This window comes from Lipophrys pholis, assembly GCF_963383615.2.
Source record: "Lipophrys pholis genome assembly, chromosome: 6".
NCBI lineage: Eukaryota > Metazoa > Chordata > Actinopteri > Blenniiformes > Blenniidae > Lipophrys > Lipophrys pholis.
In genome coordinates, this window is record NC_137629.1 from 32676638 (window position 1) to 32694515 (window position 17878).

The window sequence follows — 17878 nt, forward strand, 5'->3', positions numbered from 1 at the left end:
TTGTTCTAGATTCATTTGGACCAGTTGTCCTAGATTGATTTGGACCCGTTGTTCTAGATTGAGTTGAACCAGTTGTTCTAGATTGATTTGGACCAGTTGTTCTAGATTGATTGGGATCAATTGTTCTAGATTGATTTGGACCAGTTGTTCTAGATTGATTGGGATCGATTGTTCTAGATTCATTTGGACCAGTTGTTCTAGTTTGAGTTGAACCAGTTGTTCTAGATTCATTTGGACCAGTTGTCCTAGATTGATTTGGACCCGTTGTTCTAGATTGAGTTGAACCAGTTGTTCTAGATTGATTTGGACCAGTTGTTCTAGATTGATTGGGATCAATTGTTCTAGATTGATTTGGACCTGTTGTTCTAGTTTGAGTTGGACCAGTTGTTCAAGATGGATTCGGACCAGTTGGATGGATTTGGACCAGTTGTTCTAGATTGAATTGGACCAGTTGTCCTAGATTCATTTGGACCCGTTGTTCTAGATTGAGTTGAACCAGTTGTTCTACATTGATTGGGATCAATTGTTCTAGATTCATTTGGACCAGTTGTTCTATATTGAATTGGGATCAATTGTTCTAGATTGATTTGGACCAGTTGTTCTAGATTAAGTTGGACCAGTTGTTCTAGATTGATTTGGACCAGTTTTGAATCCTTATTGTTAAATATGTTGTCGACTTTGTGTTTCTAGGTTTTCTTTCTGACTCTGGATTCATGAGTTTCTTCCCATAAAGTAAAAATGAGTCCAGTGACAGAAGCAGAACAGAAAAAGAGCCGGCAGCTCTGCGGCGCTTCAGGCCCGGTTCTGTGCTCCAGCCACCAGAGAGGGAATATGGTCACCTTGTCTTTCTCCACAAAGTCCACGTAGGAGGTCCTCTCGATCTCCACCGGCTGGCCCTGCCGGTCGTACAGCGCCAGCACGAAGTGGAAGAAGTTGGACTTGCGCAGGTTGGACGGCGGCTGCTTCTCGAAGTGAGCTCGGGCCAAACCAACGCCACTGAAACAGAAACGGAGACAGTTGGTTTATTCCTCTGGAGCGTCACACACTGGATTCGCTCAGCGACAGAAACTGAACGTCGGGTCTGAAACCAAACGTCTGCAGACGGGAGTTAAGTTCTTAATACAAGAGAGGAGACGCAGGACCAGATTCAGATCTAAACGGTCCGAGAGGTTTGGAGAGAAAATCAGACTTTAATAAACAAAACTGAACAACGAAACCAGTTCATTCATCACAAACCAGAAGTTACAAATGAAGAGAAAAGAGGTTTAAATGAGGAAAACGTAGTTGTGCGTCGCGATGAGTCAAACTGTGGTCAATTTAAAATCCAAACTTTAGTCTGAGTTCAGATGTTCCAGATGTGTAACTGAGGGTGTTTCACTCTTTTGGTCTCCGGCTGTGACGCCTCATTAAACTGTGAGATCTCATTTTCATTCCTACATGAACTAACTTGTCTTCACACAAACTAATCAATTATCGGGCGGGTTGGTTTGTAAGTAAACAACAATGACGGTGGCGCGGAGAGGTTTTATAATGAAGCTGGAAAACTGAGTAAAGGACAGCAGAGGCGTTCCTCAGGGCGCCGTGTCCGGCCCGCCGCCGAAGTGCAGCCGATAGAGCAACAACAGAGTTTAGAAATAAATAAAGTCTCAGCAGAGCCGGAGTCAGAATTCAGTCGAGATTCTTCTTCATCGCAGGTGAAAAATAAATCAGCGCAAAATAGAAACGGCGACGGTGGAATCGACTGGACTTCATTTTAAAGGTGAAGTTAAAGGTGCAGGTGATGACGACGTCAGTTTTATTTAAATTAGTTGAAACGTTTCAAAAATGAGGATTATTTAGTTTTGAAGACAAAAATTTTACTTTGAGGTCAAGAGACATTTCAGCAAAATTCTTAAAAACCGACTGAATCTAAGTATTTGTGCAAATCTCACTTTCAAAGAAGAGGAGGAAGAGGAGGAAGAGGAGGAGGAAGAGTAGGAGGAAGACGAGGAGGAGGAGGAGGAAGAGGAGGAGGAGGAAGAGGGTAGTGTCTGTAAATCCTCCTCTTCCTTCTTCTCACCTTCTCACCTTTCTTCTCCTCCTCCTCCTCCTCCTCCCCCTCCTCCTCCTTCTCCTCCTCCTCCACCCTCCTCTTCCTCCTCCACCCTCCTCTTCCTCCTCCTCCTCCTCTTCCTCCTCTTCCTCCTCCTCCCCTGCAGCTAAAGATTTTGACTTCAGTCTCATTTCAGCTCGTTTTTCGTTTCCGTTTCATGATCAATATGTTATTCTTACGCAGTTTGTTTATTCTTCTCTGTTCCTCCTCACTCCTCCTCCTCACTACTCCTCCTCTCTCCTCCTCACTCCTCCTCCTCGTTGTTCCTCCTCACTCCTCCTCCTCACTACTCCTCCTCTCTCCTCCTCACTCCTCCTCCTCGTTGTTCCTCCTCACTCCTCCTCCTCACTACTCCTCCTCTCTCCTCCTCACTCCTCCTCCTCGTTGTTCCTCCTCACTCCTCCTCCTCACTACTCCTCCTCTCTCCTCCTCACTCCTCCTCCTCGTTGTTCCTCCTCACTCCTCCTCCTCACTGCTCCTCCTCTCTCCTCCTCACTCCTCCTCCTCGTTGTTCCTCCTCATTGCTCCTCCTCTCTCCTCCTCACTCCTCCTCCTCACTCCTCCTCCTCACTACTCCTCCTCACTACTCCTCCTCCTCACTACTCCTCCTCCTCACTACTCCTCCTCACTCCTCCTCACTACTCCTCCTCCTCACTACTCCTCCTCACTCCTCCTCACTACTCCTCACTCCTCCTCCTCACTACTCCTCCTCACTACTCCTCCTCGTTGTTCCTCCTCTCTCCTCCTCACTCCTCCTCACTACTCCTCCTCACTCCTCCTCTCTCCTCCTCACTCCTCCTCACTACTCCTCCTCACTCCTCCTCTCTTCTCCTCACTACTCCTCACTCCTCCTCACTACTCCTCACTCCTCCTCCTCACTACTCCTCCTCGTTGTTCCTCCTCTCTCCTCCTCACTCCTCCTCACTACTCCTCACTCCTCCTCCTCACTCCTCCTCCTCACTCCTCCTCCTCACTCCTCCTCGCTGCTCCTCCTCACTCCTCCTCAGCTCAGAGGTCTTTCCCCCCGGTGGCAGATTAATGCAGCTGTGACCTTTCTGTACCTCCATTATGCTTCATGCTTCATTTGTAGGGAAGTTTGTGGAGCGCTAATTCTTCCCACTCGCAGCGTCCTCCTCCTCCTCCTCCTCCTCCTCCTCCTCCTCCTCCTTCTCCTCCTCCTCCTCCTCCTCCTCCTCCCCCTCCTCCTCCCCCCCCCCCCCTTCCTCCTCCTCCTCCTGCAAGTTACCGACGATCCCATTAGAGACTCTCAGGTAATAAAAGACTCAACAGCCGTTTTCATTAAAGTGAAATCTTCCAACAATAAATCTTCTAAAATTCACCAAATAAAAACACGTTTCATTTTTACATATTTGGAAAAAAGAAATAAGAAAACTTAATTGTTGTTCAATAATTGAAAATATAACATGAAACAAGCGTTAAAATGAAAGTGTAATTGTTTCATATGTTCATAAAGATTTCAGATCAAATATTAATTCTTATTGTTGAATTTAATAAAGTGTGACTTGTAAATGATAAATGATCAATAATGTGTTTACTTATTTACTGATGTTGAATCATTATTAAATACAATCGATCAGTTTCTCCTGCTTCACTACGACCAGCTTCATTCTGCAGCTCAAACTGAGGAACTGATGTTTGTTCAAATAGTTTTAAAAGATATATATAATTTATTTAATGTAAACAGTTACAATCCACTTTTATTGATTAATAATGTTATTTTTATTATTACTATTATTATTATTATTATAAACCCTTTAAATAAATTGAGCTTAAGTTATTGTTGAATGTTTTGTGTTTATATTTCAATATTATTTTTATGAATAAATCAATTTTGAAAATGTTTAAATGTTTTTAAATCAAACTGAATCAATTCTATTAGAATTAATATGAATATTAAATCAAATATTTTTCCTTAATCACTTTTAATTTAGATATTAACTGATTTCAACTTATTTTTCTAAATCATAACATTATTATTATTATTATTATTATTATTATTATTATTATTGATATTAAACTTGTTGTGATTTAAGTTCATAGTCTCAGTTACTTCAGGTGGACCTTGACCTTTGACCTTTGGCCTGTAGTGATCAGGACAGGAAGCACGAGTGTCCAAAACAACTATTGTCACACACACACACACACACACACACACACACACACACACACACACACACACACACACACACACACACACACACACACACACACACAGTCAGCGCAGCCTGAAACAAAAGGAGTTTGAGTGACTCTAAAAGCTCTCAGAGAGACAGAATCTGGCAGCTGCTTCATCCTCGACATCGTCAGCGTCACTTCCACCGCCGAACACCATTATCACCAATTACACACTGACGGAGCTCAGTGGAGGCCGAGCAGGAGACACGCTGCTGCTCCTCCTCCTCCTCCTCCTCTTCCTCTCTCCTTCTCCTCTCTCTCCTCCTCCTCTCTCTCCTCCTCCTCCTCCTCTCTCCTCATCCTCTCCCTCCTCCTCCTCTCTCTCCTCCTCCTCCTCCTCTATCCTCCTCCTCCCTCTCCTCCTCCTCCTCCTCCTCCTCCCTCTCCTCCTCTCTCCTCTCTCTCCTCCTCCTCCTCCTTTCTCTCCTCCTCCTCCTCCTCTCTTCTCCTCCTCTCTCTCCTCCCCTCTCTTCTCGTCCTCCTCCTCTCTTCTCCTCCTCTCTCTCCTCCTCTCTCCTCTCTCTTCTCCTCCTCCTCCTCCTCCTTCTCTCTCTCCTCACCTCTCCTTTCTCTCCTCCTCCTCCTCTTCCTCTCTACGCCTCCTCACTGCTCCTCCTCCTCTCCCTCCTCCTCTCTCTCCTCTTCTCCCTCTCCTCCTCCTCCTCCTCTCTCTCCTCCTCCTCCTCCTCCTCCTCCTCTCTTCTCCTCCTCTCTCTCCTCCTCTCTCCTCTCTCTTCTCCTCCTCCTCCTCCTTCTCTCTCTCCTCACCTCCTCTCTCCTCCTCCTCCTCTCCCTCCTCCTCCTTCTCTTTCTCCTCACCTCTCCTTTCTCTCCTCTTCCTCTCTACTCCTCCTCACTGCTCCTCCTCACTCCTCCTCCTCACTCCTCCTCTCCCTCCTCCTCTCCCTCCTCCTCCTCCTCCTCTCCCTCCTCCTCCTCTCTCTCCTCTTCTCCCTCTCCTCCTCCTCCTCCTCTCTCTCCTCCTCCTCCTCCTTTCTCTCCTCCTCCTCCTCCTCTCTCCTCCTCTCTCCTCTCTCTTCTCCTCCTCCTCCTCCTTCTCTCTCTCCTCACCTCTCCTCCTCTCTCCTCCTCCTTCTCTCTCTCCTTCTCCTCCTCTCTCCTCCTCCTCCTCTCCCTCCTCCTCCTCCTCTCTCTCCTCCTCCTCTCCCTCCTCCTCCTCTCTCTCCTCCTCCTCTCTCCTCCTCCTCCTCTCCCTCCTCTCCCTCCTCCTCCTCCTCTCTCTCCTCCTCCTCTCCCTCCTCCCCCTCCTCTCTCTCCTCCTCCTCTCCCTCCTCCTCTCCCTCCTCCTCCTCCCTCTGCTCTCGTTAGCATTATTATCATTACAATTATGTTAATTGCGGCTGCATCCACTCGTCACCGCTCCGATCCGGCTGTTAGCACTTGGCACAAGGTGTAATAAAAACAGTATCGATGGCACCCGACTCGTCTGAGCACGCCCAGAGTGTAAATCACACACACACACACACACACACACACACACACACACACACACACACACACACACACACACACACACACACACACACACACACACACACACAGGAAGTGGAAACACGACGGCCGCAGATCTGCACATTCCCGCCAGAAAGCCTAAAATTAAAGGTCAGCTGGAATCGTGTCAAAAAGCTCTGCAGACAATTATCGAACACACACACACACACACACACACACACACACACACACACACACACACACACACACACACACACACAGTAGATTTCCCTCTTCTTCTTGTCGTTCTGTAGGTACTCGTGGTTCTTTGTTTCTCTCCTGTGTGTTTTTGTTTTCTATCTTTCCGTAGTTCTTCTACATCTGAACTCTTCTTCGTCAGTCGTTATCGATTGTTTGGAGTTTTTAGCCTCTTTAGTAACTTTGCATCAGTTTGTTTTTAGCCACGTTTCATTTCCTCCAATAGTTTTGAATAATATTTTAACGTCTTCTTCATTCTTCCTCCTTTTCCTCTTCGTCTTATTCTTGGACATTTTTCCCCTTGTTGTGTTTCAGGTTTGTCTTTTTGTTTCTTTAAAGTCATTTTGCATCTTTAGGATTATATTCTGACTCAGTTGAACTGTCGTCTGAAGGAGAACCGGGGCCCCTCAGTCCTCTCGGACCCCCGGGGGCCTCTGGAGGATCAGGCAGCCTTCCTCTATACAACCAGAGCCCAAACTTTAATCAGAGCGTCGATGAAAAACAGCAGAATGAACAAACAGGAAGAGGCAACGTTAAACACACACACACACACACACACACACACACACACACACACACACACACACACACACACACACACACACACTAATCAATTGAGACACGAGGTGTGACCACTGTTTGACTTTTTAAGCAGCGTGGCCTGCTGCCTCACACACAGACAATAAAACACACACGCGTCTACACACACTCAGACCTAACGAACCATAGTGCACACACGTGTGTACACAAACACACATACACACACACACACAGAGTATACAGAAGGCTGTTCACCGAGTCAGAATGTTGATGCTGGAGTAAATCATATCAGCGTTCACACTAACAGCAGCTCCTGTCGCCTCCACTGAGCGACGCTCTGAAACATTAAGTGAATTAAAGCTGCAGCAGAAAGTCTGAGAAACAGAAGCTGCTGCATGTTTAACTGCAACCGAGCAGCTGACATGCTGCAGGAGCAGCAGGAGCTGCAGGAGCTGCAGGAGCAGCAGGAGCTGCAGGAGCAGCAGGAGAAGCAGGAGCTGCAGGAGCAGCAGGAGAAGCAGGAGAAGCAGGAGCAGCAGGAGAAGCAGGAGAAGCAGGAGAAGCAGGAGCATCAGAAGCTGCTGCTGCCTTCAGTCTGACTCATCCTGTTTATCCAGTTTAATCTCAAAGGAATTAAGAGATTTTAGGTCTTTTTAATGTAAAACAGGTAGAATCATAAAGAAAAACTATATTCAGGAGCATAACTTATGGTACTCGTCTGTTAAAAGATATGAAGATGTGCAACAGACGAGTAAAGAAAACTTATTATTAATCTGCACTGACACAAGAAAGCCAGAAATCTGAACCTGACATTATCTGATTTATTTATTTTAACGTGTGCAAAGTTGTATAAATCTAATAAAACGTGGTCGGCGTGTTGAGAGAGAACCTTTCTCTGGGATGTGACACTGTAATGGTTCTTTCTTCTGCAAGCCTGACGTCCAGTTCCAACATTAACCTGTTTAACACTGTTATAGCTGAACACACACACACACACACACACACACACACACACACACACACACACACACACACACACACACACACACACACACACACACACACACACACACACACACACACACACACACCATCAGGTCTCTCTAATTGCTGTGGATGTTGGTTTGTCCTGATAAAATATGCACAGATTGTTCCTGTACGCTGCTCCGTGTGTTGATTTATGCAGAGCTGCACAATTACCCTGGAATACATTTACTCAAGTCGGACCTGTGTGTGTGTGTGTGTGTGTGTGTGTGTGTGTGTGTGTGTGTGTGTGTGTGTGTGTGTGTGTGTGTGTGTGTGTGTGTGTGTGTGTGTGTTGTGAACTAATGAGCCGGCCGCTCGTGAGGCGTTCGAGGACGATTTCAGGTTCAGTTAAAGTCGCCGTGTTTGAATCAATCAACCAATAACCGTCCGTCGCTCGGATCAATCGCTCTGAAAATCCATTTACTTGAGTCGCTTCGTCGGTCTTTCGCTTAAGTTCAATCCTAAATTTAACCGTGTATATATATATATATATATATATATATATATATATATATATATATATATATATATATATAAATAAATCTCAAAAACTCTATTTCACTTAACCCTTAAAATTAAAAAGAAATTACCAATTTATACATTTGTGTGTTTTGTAAGATTAATTCAGTGAATTTTAAGGGTTTTTAACAATTTCGCTTAATCAAACAGTTCTGAAATAAAATAAAATAAACATTTATGTTGTAATAAATATCACTTATAATAATTAACTGCATTTAATTGATGATTGAAAAAGAAAAACTTCACAAAACCCCAAAAACAACCACAGATCAGAGCTTCAAGTTTGAACAATTCTAGTACATAACCATCTAAAAGTAATAAGATTACATTGTAAAGGCTGCGGGAATACAAATACACTTTCCTGACTGCAGTTTTTAGAATTTCCAGGTAAATATTTACTTTAACATGATGTCCCTGAACGTCTCGGTCATTTCTGCTGTGGATTTCTTTCATTTTTAAAATCTACAATGAAGTTTCTCTATAAAAAACATCACACATTTTAATCTGGATTAGAAGTCATTCATTCTTCTACCAACACAGTGACTTTGTCTGGAGGTAATCTGATTACAGTCTTGCAGGGATTCCTTCACTCATTCGTTAGAATCTGTGTGAAAGTTACACTTTGGATGGATAAACCAGACGTTTCCAGTTTGACGTGAGGTACCTGAACACATCATTAAACTGTCAACAGCTTTGTTTTAATAGTAGTTTTACACACACACACACACACACACACACACACACACACACACACACACACACACACACACACACACACACACACACACACACACACACACACACACACTAACTGTGTGATCACTTTACCAATAAACATCCTTTCTTCCACCAAGCTTCATTATAAAATTCCATGTTACAACAAATGTTTATAACTCTTGATCGTTACACGTTCAAGACACTAACTTTCTCTAAAAGTAATCGGATTACATCTCTGAGGCCGCAGAGTCACTTTCGCTTTTGTTCCAGTTACAATCTGCGTGGAAATCATCGATAAAACTTTGATTTGTCACACGGATGGGAAACGCATTTTCAGGTGAAGTTATGGTTTACGTGACGTCCTTGAACGCCTCGTCAAACATTCAAATTAAATAAGTCTGATGTCACGGATCAATACGATCAATATGATCAATACGATCAATTTACGACAAGCAATTGAAAATTGCATGTAAGATATTAAAGATCATTACAGTTTATCTAAGTGAACATCTTATTTTAACATTTTAACCGTGTGTGTGTGTGTGTGTGTGTGTGTGTGTGTGTGTGTGTGTGTGTGTGTGTGTGTGTGTGTGTGTGTGTGTGTGTGTTAATTAGTACATTGGGTGAGGTGTTCGGTGTGTGAAAATGCACAGAAGTGAAAAAGCAGACGAGGTTTCAGGGACGTCAAACAACCTGCAGCTTCACAACAGAACCAACACACACACACACACACACACACACACACACACACACACACACACACACACACACACACACACACACACACACACACACACACACACACAGGTCTGATCTCCTGCTCCTCCTTTTTCTTGTCTGTTGACTTTGAGCTTTATATGTTCATTTACACAAGTCGGCTTCACTTCCAGCAGGACGAAGAACAGGAGGAAGAGGAGGATGAAGAAGAGGAGGAAGAGGAGAAGTTACAGAGATGAGGCTGACACGACGCTCAGGCAGGCGGATTAATTATCCAACACGTTTTTCAGACGTCGTTCAAGAGTTTAATTGTGCGTAAGTGAAGAGGAGGAAGAGGAAGAGGAAGAGGAAGAGGAGGAGGAGGAAGAGGAGGAGGAGGAAGAGGAGGAGGAAGAGGTGTTGACAAACGTAAATATCCAGGTTGTGTGTTTTTCTCTGCACACGTTGAAAATGAGACGTTCCAGAATGAAGAAAAAAAAGTGACCTCTGACCTCGTCATCCTAAACACAAGTGTTGGAGTCTGTGGTGCGTAAAACAGTCTCACCCCTTCACCTCCAACCTCACCCCTTCACCTCCAGCCTCACCCCTTCACCTCCAGTCTCACCCCTTCATCTCACCCCTTCACCTCCAGCCTCACCCCTTCACCTCCAGTCTCACCCCTTCATCTCACCCCTTCACCTCCAGCCTCACTCCTTCACTTCCAGTCTCACCCCTTCACCTCCAACCTCACCCCTTCACCTCCAGCCTCACCCCTTCACCTCCAGCCTCACCCCTTCACCTCCAGTCTCACCCCTTCATCTCACCCCTTCACCTCCAGCCTCACCCCTTCACCTCCAGTCTCACCCCTTCACCTCCAGTCTCACCCCTTCACTTCCACTCATTCAGGAAAAACAAGCATTTTTAAGGAAGCGTTGTGAAATAAACATCCAGATTATTGATAGGGTCCGGCTCCGCGGTGCGTTCAGGGTCCGGCCCCGCTCAGGGTCCGGCCCCGCGGTGCGTTCAGGGTCCGGCCCCGCGGTGCGTTCAGGGTCCGGCCCCGCAGTGCGTTCAGGGTCCGGCCCCGCGGTGCGTTCAGGGTCCAGCAAAGAACCAACGACACCGTTCACGGCCACTGCTTTTTTAATCCTTCACTCATTTCTCTTTGGATTGAAGGAATCTGGTTTTGTGTTTTCATTTTGTCTGAAACCACAAACATTTACTATTTTTACAAAAGATGGATTTTCGAGTTTTCCCACGTACAACCCCCCACCCCACCCCCCACCCCCCACCCTCCCCGCTCGCCCTCCGGCCACCAGGGAGCGCCGCCGCCGAACGGCCGATGATTGAATCAATGACAAATGATGCCAAAGAAGAACGACTCCTTTTTTAACCCCACAGGACGAAGACGGGGTGGAGAGGACGGGATCACTCACTCTGCTCCATCTTTTTTTATCTCTCACACACACACACACACACACACACACACACACACACACACACACACACACACACACACACACACACACACACACACACACACACACACACACACACACACACTGTCTGAATTCCTCTAAAAACCAACAGTTATTATAGATTCAGACTTTATATTCCAAAATCCCCATGAATTATCTGTCGTCACGACATTACGACCGTTCTTCTCCACATTCAGACTTTAATCTCAAATCTCCGGCTGGATTATCCTCTAAACACCGTTCGTCTACTTTTTAAAAAAAAAACCTCTTTTCTACAGATTTCTGCTCAAGTTTGCACGTCGAGGTTTAATTTCAAATCTTTTCCAGTTGAAGTAAAGAAGAAAAGCAGAAGTCGTCTCCACATTTTCACCAGAAAACTTCCGCTTCTGTTTGTATTGTGAGAAAACGTCTCGTTTCCATCAACGGCTTGACGACACAAACACACCAAGTCAGCTGAGATTCCCTCATTTCAAATATCAAACCGGCAAATTAATCGATTAATCAGCTTCCTCCGACACAGAATGTGAGTTAATCTAGATTAATCAGAAGCAGCAAAATTCAGAAAATGAGCTTAAAACACATTTTTCACCCCATAAAAAGTGTTTTCAAAGACGTAAATTGATTAAAATAAGACGGAATGGAGCAGGAGCATCAGGAGGGGTCAGAGGTCAGAGGTCAAAGTTAGGTTCAGGTGCACATGAAGAATGTGGGAACTTTTTAGTGTCTGCAGGATTTTCATCTCTAAATGTAAAGTTCTTCTTTTTACTTTGAAACTTAAAAACCTGTCAGAGATTTGGAGTTTTGAACAAATGGAAGGATTTCCTGTTTCTTGGTTGGAACTAAAACTTAAAGAGTAAATGTTGATTTTCCTTCTTGACGTTCAGCTTCGGGTCAAAACAGGAGATTTTTAATCAGGCGACTTTCTGAAACGCCTGAAAACAGAAACAGGCTGAAAATAAGACGGATGTTTTTTTTTGTAATTCTTGGATTTGTTTTCCAGCTTTTCTGCAGATAAACATTCTAACAGAAGGAGAATTATCATTATTTGGAAGTTGTTGTTTTTTTTTTTTTTTTGCCAAACAAGTTTTACCCACAATAAACCAACATTATCAGAGGGAAGCTGTTAGATTCAAGTGCAACTCAACATGTGGGATTTTTCAGCGTCTGCGGGGTTTACGTCCTCCAACCTGCAAATTCAGTCATTTCTAACAAATAGAAACTTGAATTTAGATCAAATGAAAACAAATGGATTCATTTGTGCACCGAAAACTGTGATTATTCTCATTTTTATTGATCATTTTGTTGAATTTCTATGTTTGTTTTTCTCCACCTTAACTTGCTGCTGAAGATTCTGACTCCTGTTACGTCATATTCTCATATTAAACTCCTCATTTGTCATTTCTAAAGCCTAATCACGAGGTTTTCCTACGTCAGAGACAAAATGTAAAGAAACAGAAGCTCAGAGTCCGACAGAGTTTCACGTTTCTGTCTCCGTTCTTCATCTTTTTGTGTAAAATCCTCTTTATTTACGTTCAGTCTGAACTCCGCGCCGTTTTTATTTCCGAGGTCTCAGAGGTCAAGGCTGCTTCAGGGGCTCATCAAAGCGTGGGAACTTTCTACTCTCACTGTCTGCAGGATTGCTTTTGCCTTAAACGTGCAAATTTAGTCGTTTTCATTCTTCGGTAAAATAAAAATTATAAATTATTTGACTTATTTATTTCTTGTGTTTCCATTTAACTCTAATTGCTCAGATTTTAAATCATTTTTGTCTTTTAATGAAAATTTGTTTTCTGAATTAAATTTTAACATCACTCACATGGTTGGACTGAAAACTGTAATATTGTTTTTATTTTGAAAGGTTTTACATCGTTTAGATGTTTGTGGATGCAGAGAAAAGAAAAACAAGAAAAATTAGTCAAAAACTGAAATATTTGATTCATTAGTTTTCCACCTGTACTTTGTGTTTCGGAGTTTCTGTTCCTGAAAGACAATAAAATAAATTTAAAGAACCTCATTCCAACACAAACTGTGAGATTGTTGTTTATAAATCAAACGAGGCCGAAGCAGCTTCAGTTTCACAATAAAACCCTTTCCTGTCACTAAACATTCTATTCCGTCGCTTCTCCTCCAAAAGCACCGGCTGGATTTTAATCCCAAACTGAATGAAATTCATTTGAACTTGATCTCCTGTTAGATTTGATTCTAATTCCTCACATTGTTTTACTTTGAAAAGATCCTCAAAGTGGGTGAGTCGTCTGTAAAATGTTTCAAGAGGATCCATGAAATCCTGAAGCGTCGGTTCAGATTCGACACGTTTCCTCTGGTTTCCTGTTTGGAGAGAAAAAGGATCGATTCTCTGAATCTTTTTGACCTTTTGACCTTTTCAACGTCACGATTCCTGATTTCTTTTCTCCAGTTTCATCCCGACCAGACGTTTTAGCAGATTTTAGTTTTTTGCTGCAACTTTTCATTTTCTTGTTTATGAATCTGATCTAGTTCTCTCCTGTCCTCCTGTCCTCCTATCCTCCTGTCCTGCAGCAGACTGTCCTCCTATCCTCCTGTCCTGCTATCCTCCTGTCCTCTTATCCTCCTGTCCTCCTATCCTCCTGTCCTCCTGTCCTCCTATCCTCCTGTCCTGCAGCAGCCTGTCCTCCTGTCCTCCTATCCTCCTGTCCTGCAGCAGCCTGTCCTCCTATCCTCCTGTCCTCCTGTCCTCCTATCCTCCTGTCCTGCAGCAGCCTGTCCTCCTGTCCTGCAGCAGCCTGTCCTCCTGTCCTCCTATCCTCCTGTCCTCCTATCCTCCTGTCCTGCAGCAGACTGTCCTCCTATCCTCCTGTCCTGCTATCCTCCTGTCCTCTTATCCTCCTATCCTCCTGTCCTCCTATCCTCCTGTCCTCCTATCCTCCTGTCCTCCTGTCCTCCTATCCTCCTATCCTCCTGTCCTGCAGCAGCCTGTCCTCCTATCCTCCTGTCCTGCAGCAGCCTGTCCTCCTATCCTCCTGTCCTCCTGTCCTCCTATCCTCCTGTCCTGCAGCAGCCTGTCCTCCTGTCCTGCAGCAGCCTGTCCTCCTGTCCTCCTATCCTCCTATCCTCCTGTCCTCCTATCCTCCTGTCCTGCAGCAGCCTGTCCTCCTATCCTCTTATCCTCCTGTCCTCCTATCCTCTTATCCTCCTGTCCCCCTGTCCTCCTGTCCTCCTATCCTCCTGTCCCCCTGTCCTGCAGCAGCCCGTCCCTGAGGACATCCTCCTCCCTGCTTGCTTCACGTCACGCCACTTAAATGATCCCATCTGATGTGTTTTTTTCCCGCGTGATGAAGGAATTCATTGATTTTCCACCTGTTTGTCGACTTTTTGTCCATTTTTGAATTTATTCTGTCTCATTTCTCTGGTTTCTTTGTCCGGCAGCTCCAGGAGACGTTCTCCCTTTCCTCACCACGGAACATGTTCCTCCGTATTTTACAGAAGTTTAACGTTTCCTCCGCAGATTTCTCCTGTTTTTGTTTTTCTGTCCAGCACAGCTCAGTCATCTGGAGGCTGCTGCTTCATCCTGCGGGTTCGTCTCTCCGGTTCTCTACATGCCTTCTTTCCTTCTCGCCTCCTGGTTTTTCTGTCGCTGCTTCAGAGCCGAGACCTCGACGGCAGATTGTGAAGCTGAGACAAATGTAGAGACCCACACATCTACTGTGGTTCTGATTGGACGGCCTCACGTCCTCTGAAGTCTGATTCGGTGTGAATTTCTCCCGTCCAGATTAAACAAGAATGAACTTCAAACACTTTCTGTCATTTAAATCTAGAAAATTAACCAAATTCGGCAGATTTGACAGATTTCAGTCGGTTTTCTGGACGTGAGGTTAAAAGTCACTGAGTTTTCATTTTGTCCCTCTAAGAATGTAGATTAGAGACTCTCTGGGAAGGACAGGGGGACCGACCCGTCCGTCCCAAAGAGTCTCTAACGTTTGGTGAAGCTCGGCGTCCTGCAGGTTTTTTAATTTTGTCTCTATTCTTCTTTAGTTTTTCCTTCAGCTCTTCGTCCTGAACAGATTCCGCTCATGATTCTAGAGATTTCAGGTTTTTGTGTCTGGAGGTAAAGGACACACGTTTCACTGCAACTGAAATTCAAACGAAGACTTGAAGTGGATCTTCCTCCTCGGCCTCCTTCTCCGGAAGCTTCCGTTCCACCTTCTCTCGCGGCTTCGGGTTAAAATAACAAACCTGTGCTTTGTGCACTTTCCACTGCTTTTAGCCGTCCGACGGTGAACCTGCGGCTGCGAGCAGAGTTTGTCCCCTGCTTCATGCTTTCACTCCTCCGTCCTGCAGGACGGACGTGTTGGCGAGACGGACTGAAAGTTTCAGCTGCGGCAGAGCGACGCCTCGCGCAGAGAACCAACCGACACCTCGCCTACAAACTACAACCGGCACAACCAGAGACCAGAGACCAGGGACCAGAGACCAGGGACCAGAGACCAGGGACCAGAGACCAGAGACCAGAGACCAGAGACCAGAGACCAGAGACCAGGACCGTTCCTCCTCAAAGTCCACAGGAAAGAGAAACAAGAAGAAAACAGGAGGAATTTACCGACGTGAAACAAACTCCTTCCTCTTCTAAAAGTCACGAACCTTTAAAATGAATCGTGTTTCTGCAGAACTTCCATGGACTGGATCTCCTCAGGGTTTCTAGTTCCTGTCAAAGCTTCGTGGTTTCTGTCCTGAGAAACATTTCAACTTTGTGAACGTAAAAAGAAAACACTCCTCCTCTGCAGCTCTGAACATTTACTCAAGTTACTGAGTCCATTAGTTACTTCAGACCCGAACCTCCACTGTGAGATGAGACATTTAACGTCCATCAGGCTGAGAAAACCTGTTTGCATCTCTTCTTTAAATGAATCTGACTTTTCTATCGAAGGTTCAGAGTTTTACTTTGTGTGCAGCCGATTGTCTGAACGTGAGGAACCCTCCACCGTCTGCAGCTCGTCGACTCTCAGGAGGAACTCGTGATGTTCGATGCTCCTTACTTTCCCGCCGTCTGTCCACGCGGCTGCTCGCCGCAGCGTCCGGGTCGTTCCTTCCGGGACGCAGCGGCTCAGCTCTCAGCTGGTTTGTTCCACTCTGCTGAGCGCCGCTCAGTAAGAAGCTAAAAGGACTAAAATTCTGACGTTTGAATACGAACCAAGTTCACTTTTCCAGGAATTATCAAAACAAAATTCTGATTTTTTTTTTTTTTTTGGGGCGCCGCAGACGTTTGACGCTCACGTGTAAACGCTTGTAAACCAGAAGTGAAGAACTGCACGAGTCCAAACCTCCTTTTCACATCTTTTCCTTCACAGGAAACTCTTCGCTGCATTTCTGCTCCACAACAAAACATTTCTCACTTTTTAAATCCACGTCCAGCTGAGGGTTGTTTTTTATTTAAATATGTAAAAATAAGTGAACCTCATGAGGAATTTGTGGAGCTTCTGCTGAAGCTCTGCACGAACTCTGACCACAAAACATCCAAAACCTCATATTTAACAGCTTAATTACATTTAAATTTTATTCTGATTACTGAAGCTGACTTTTGATTTAATTTCTAAGAATGAGTAAAACAAACAAAAAAAATCAGCTCAGATTTTAAACACAAAATTCTTCTTTATTTGTAAGTTTGCTCATTTTAAATGTAAATTATTTGGGAAAGAAAAGTGTAAATCTGTGACAGAAGTTAAATGCTTGTAGACATTTCAGGCTTTTAGTCTTTCAGAAGTGCTAATTTGTGTATATTTTATCGTGATAACGTGAGTATTTTCCCTGCAGATCGGGATGCCTGTGAGCTTGCAGTGTATTTGCAGTGTGTGGCGTTGGGAGCTGCTGTCAGTCTCACATGTGAACATCCTGCCTTAAATAAAGTCGACTCTGTTTCACATTAACTGGGTGCTGACAGCTTTTAGAGCTCTGGATGTAAAACAGGTGTTTTGTGTGTTCGGCTGCAGGATGCAACACTGACTCTGGATCTAATTTACACTTTAGAATAAAGCTTTTTGCTTCAACGTGTCTGAAGCAGCTGCAGCTTCACTTTAAACAGCTTCACCTTCCGGGGAGAGAAAAAGAAAAATAAAGATTTAAATCGAGGGTGAAATGCTGCAGAAAACGTTTCTGGAGAGGAGAAGAACCCGTGAAATGTTTGATAGTTGAGGAGTTTTTTTTTTTGTTTTGTTTAGTTTTATTGTGAATAAGCTTCGTGCTGATCTGCAGATTTTCAGGCTGAAGCTTCGCTGTAAATCCGCATTGATTGATTTGAGTGAAGCGGTCAGATTTCACCGCGGAGCGATTTTATTAAACTCAACAGGAAATAAACTTCTATAAGAAAATATATTCCAGAGAACCGAGAGGATGCTTTTTTTTATTTCTACTTCAACGTGTAAAATTATGTTTGTCATCCTGAAGTTTTTAAATTATTATTAGATTTTTATTTTTTAATTAAAGCTTTAAAATTAAAAAATAAAAAATGTATTTGAGAGAAGCTCAGCCGCGCCGATTCAACCACGGGGGTTAAATATTGTTTTTCATCCTGCCTGTAAAAAAAAACTAAATGTGGAGGATATCTTTAATTGAACCTGTGACCCAGTAAAATGAGGATTAATTTTCTCTCTGAATTGCTTCATAAATAAACGAACGATGAAAATCTGCGTTTTTAAAAGCAGCGCGTCAGAAACTGTGTGCTGGATGTGAGTTAATCTGCGAGTTTTAATTCAATAATGTGCCGTTATTCCTGTATTTACCTGCTGACCTTTAATACGAGCGCGCGGCGCCTTTTACGCGCGGGCGCCTTCGAGCCCAAACTGCGCGTCAGGTTCGCGTGAACGTGTGTAGATCCGCGGTGAGGATCGTGTAAACATTGTTTTATCTGCGGGGTTTGGGGAGGAGAAGAAGG

The 17878-nt window shown here is 44.3% G+C and overlaps 1 protein-coding gene across 4 annotated transcripts in view; it reads right to left on the reverse strand.

Moving 5' to 3' along the window:
- Positions 1–17878, reverse strand: part of LOC308110786 (transcription factor COE3) — a 146471-nt gene that overhangs the window by 127542 nt on the left and 1051 nt on the right. For all 4 annotated transcript variants that reach the window (XM_080465358.1, XM_080465355.1, XM_080465356.1 and 1 more), the window contains exon 2: positions 840–996. In XM_080465358.1, the coding sequence (XP_080321484.1) occupies positions 840–996 (157 nt within the window). The remainder of the gene's footprint in view (positions 1–839; positions 997–17878) is intronic.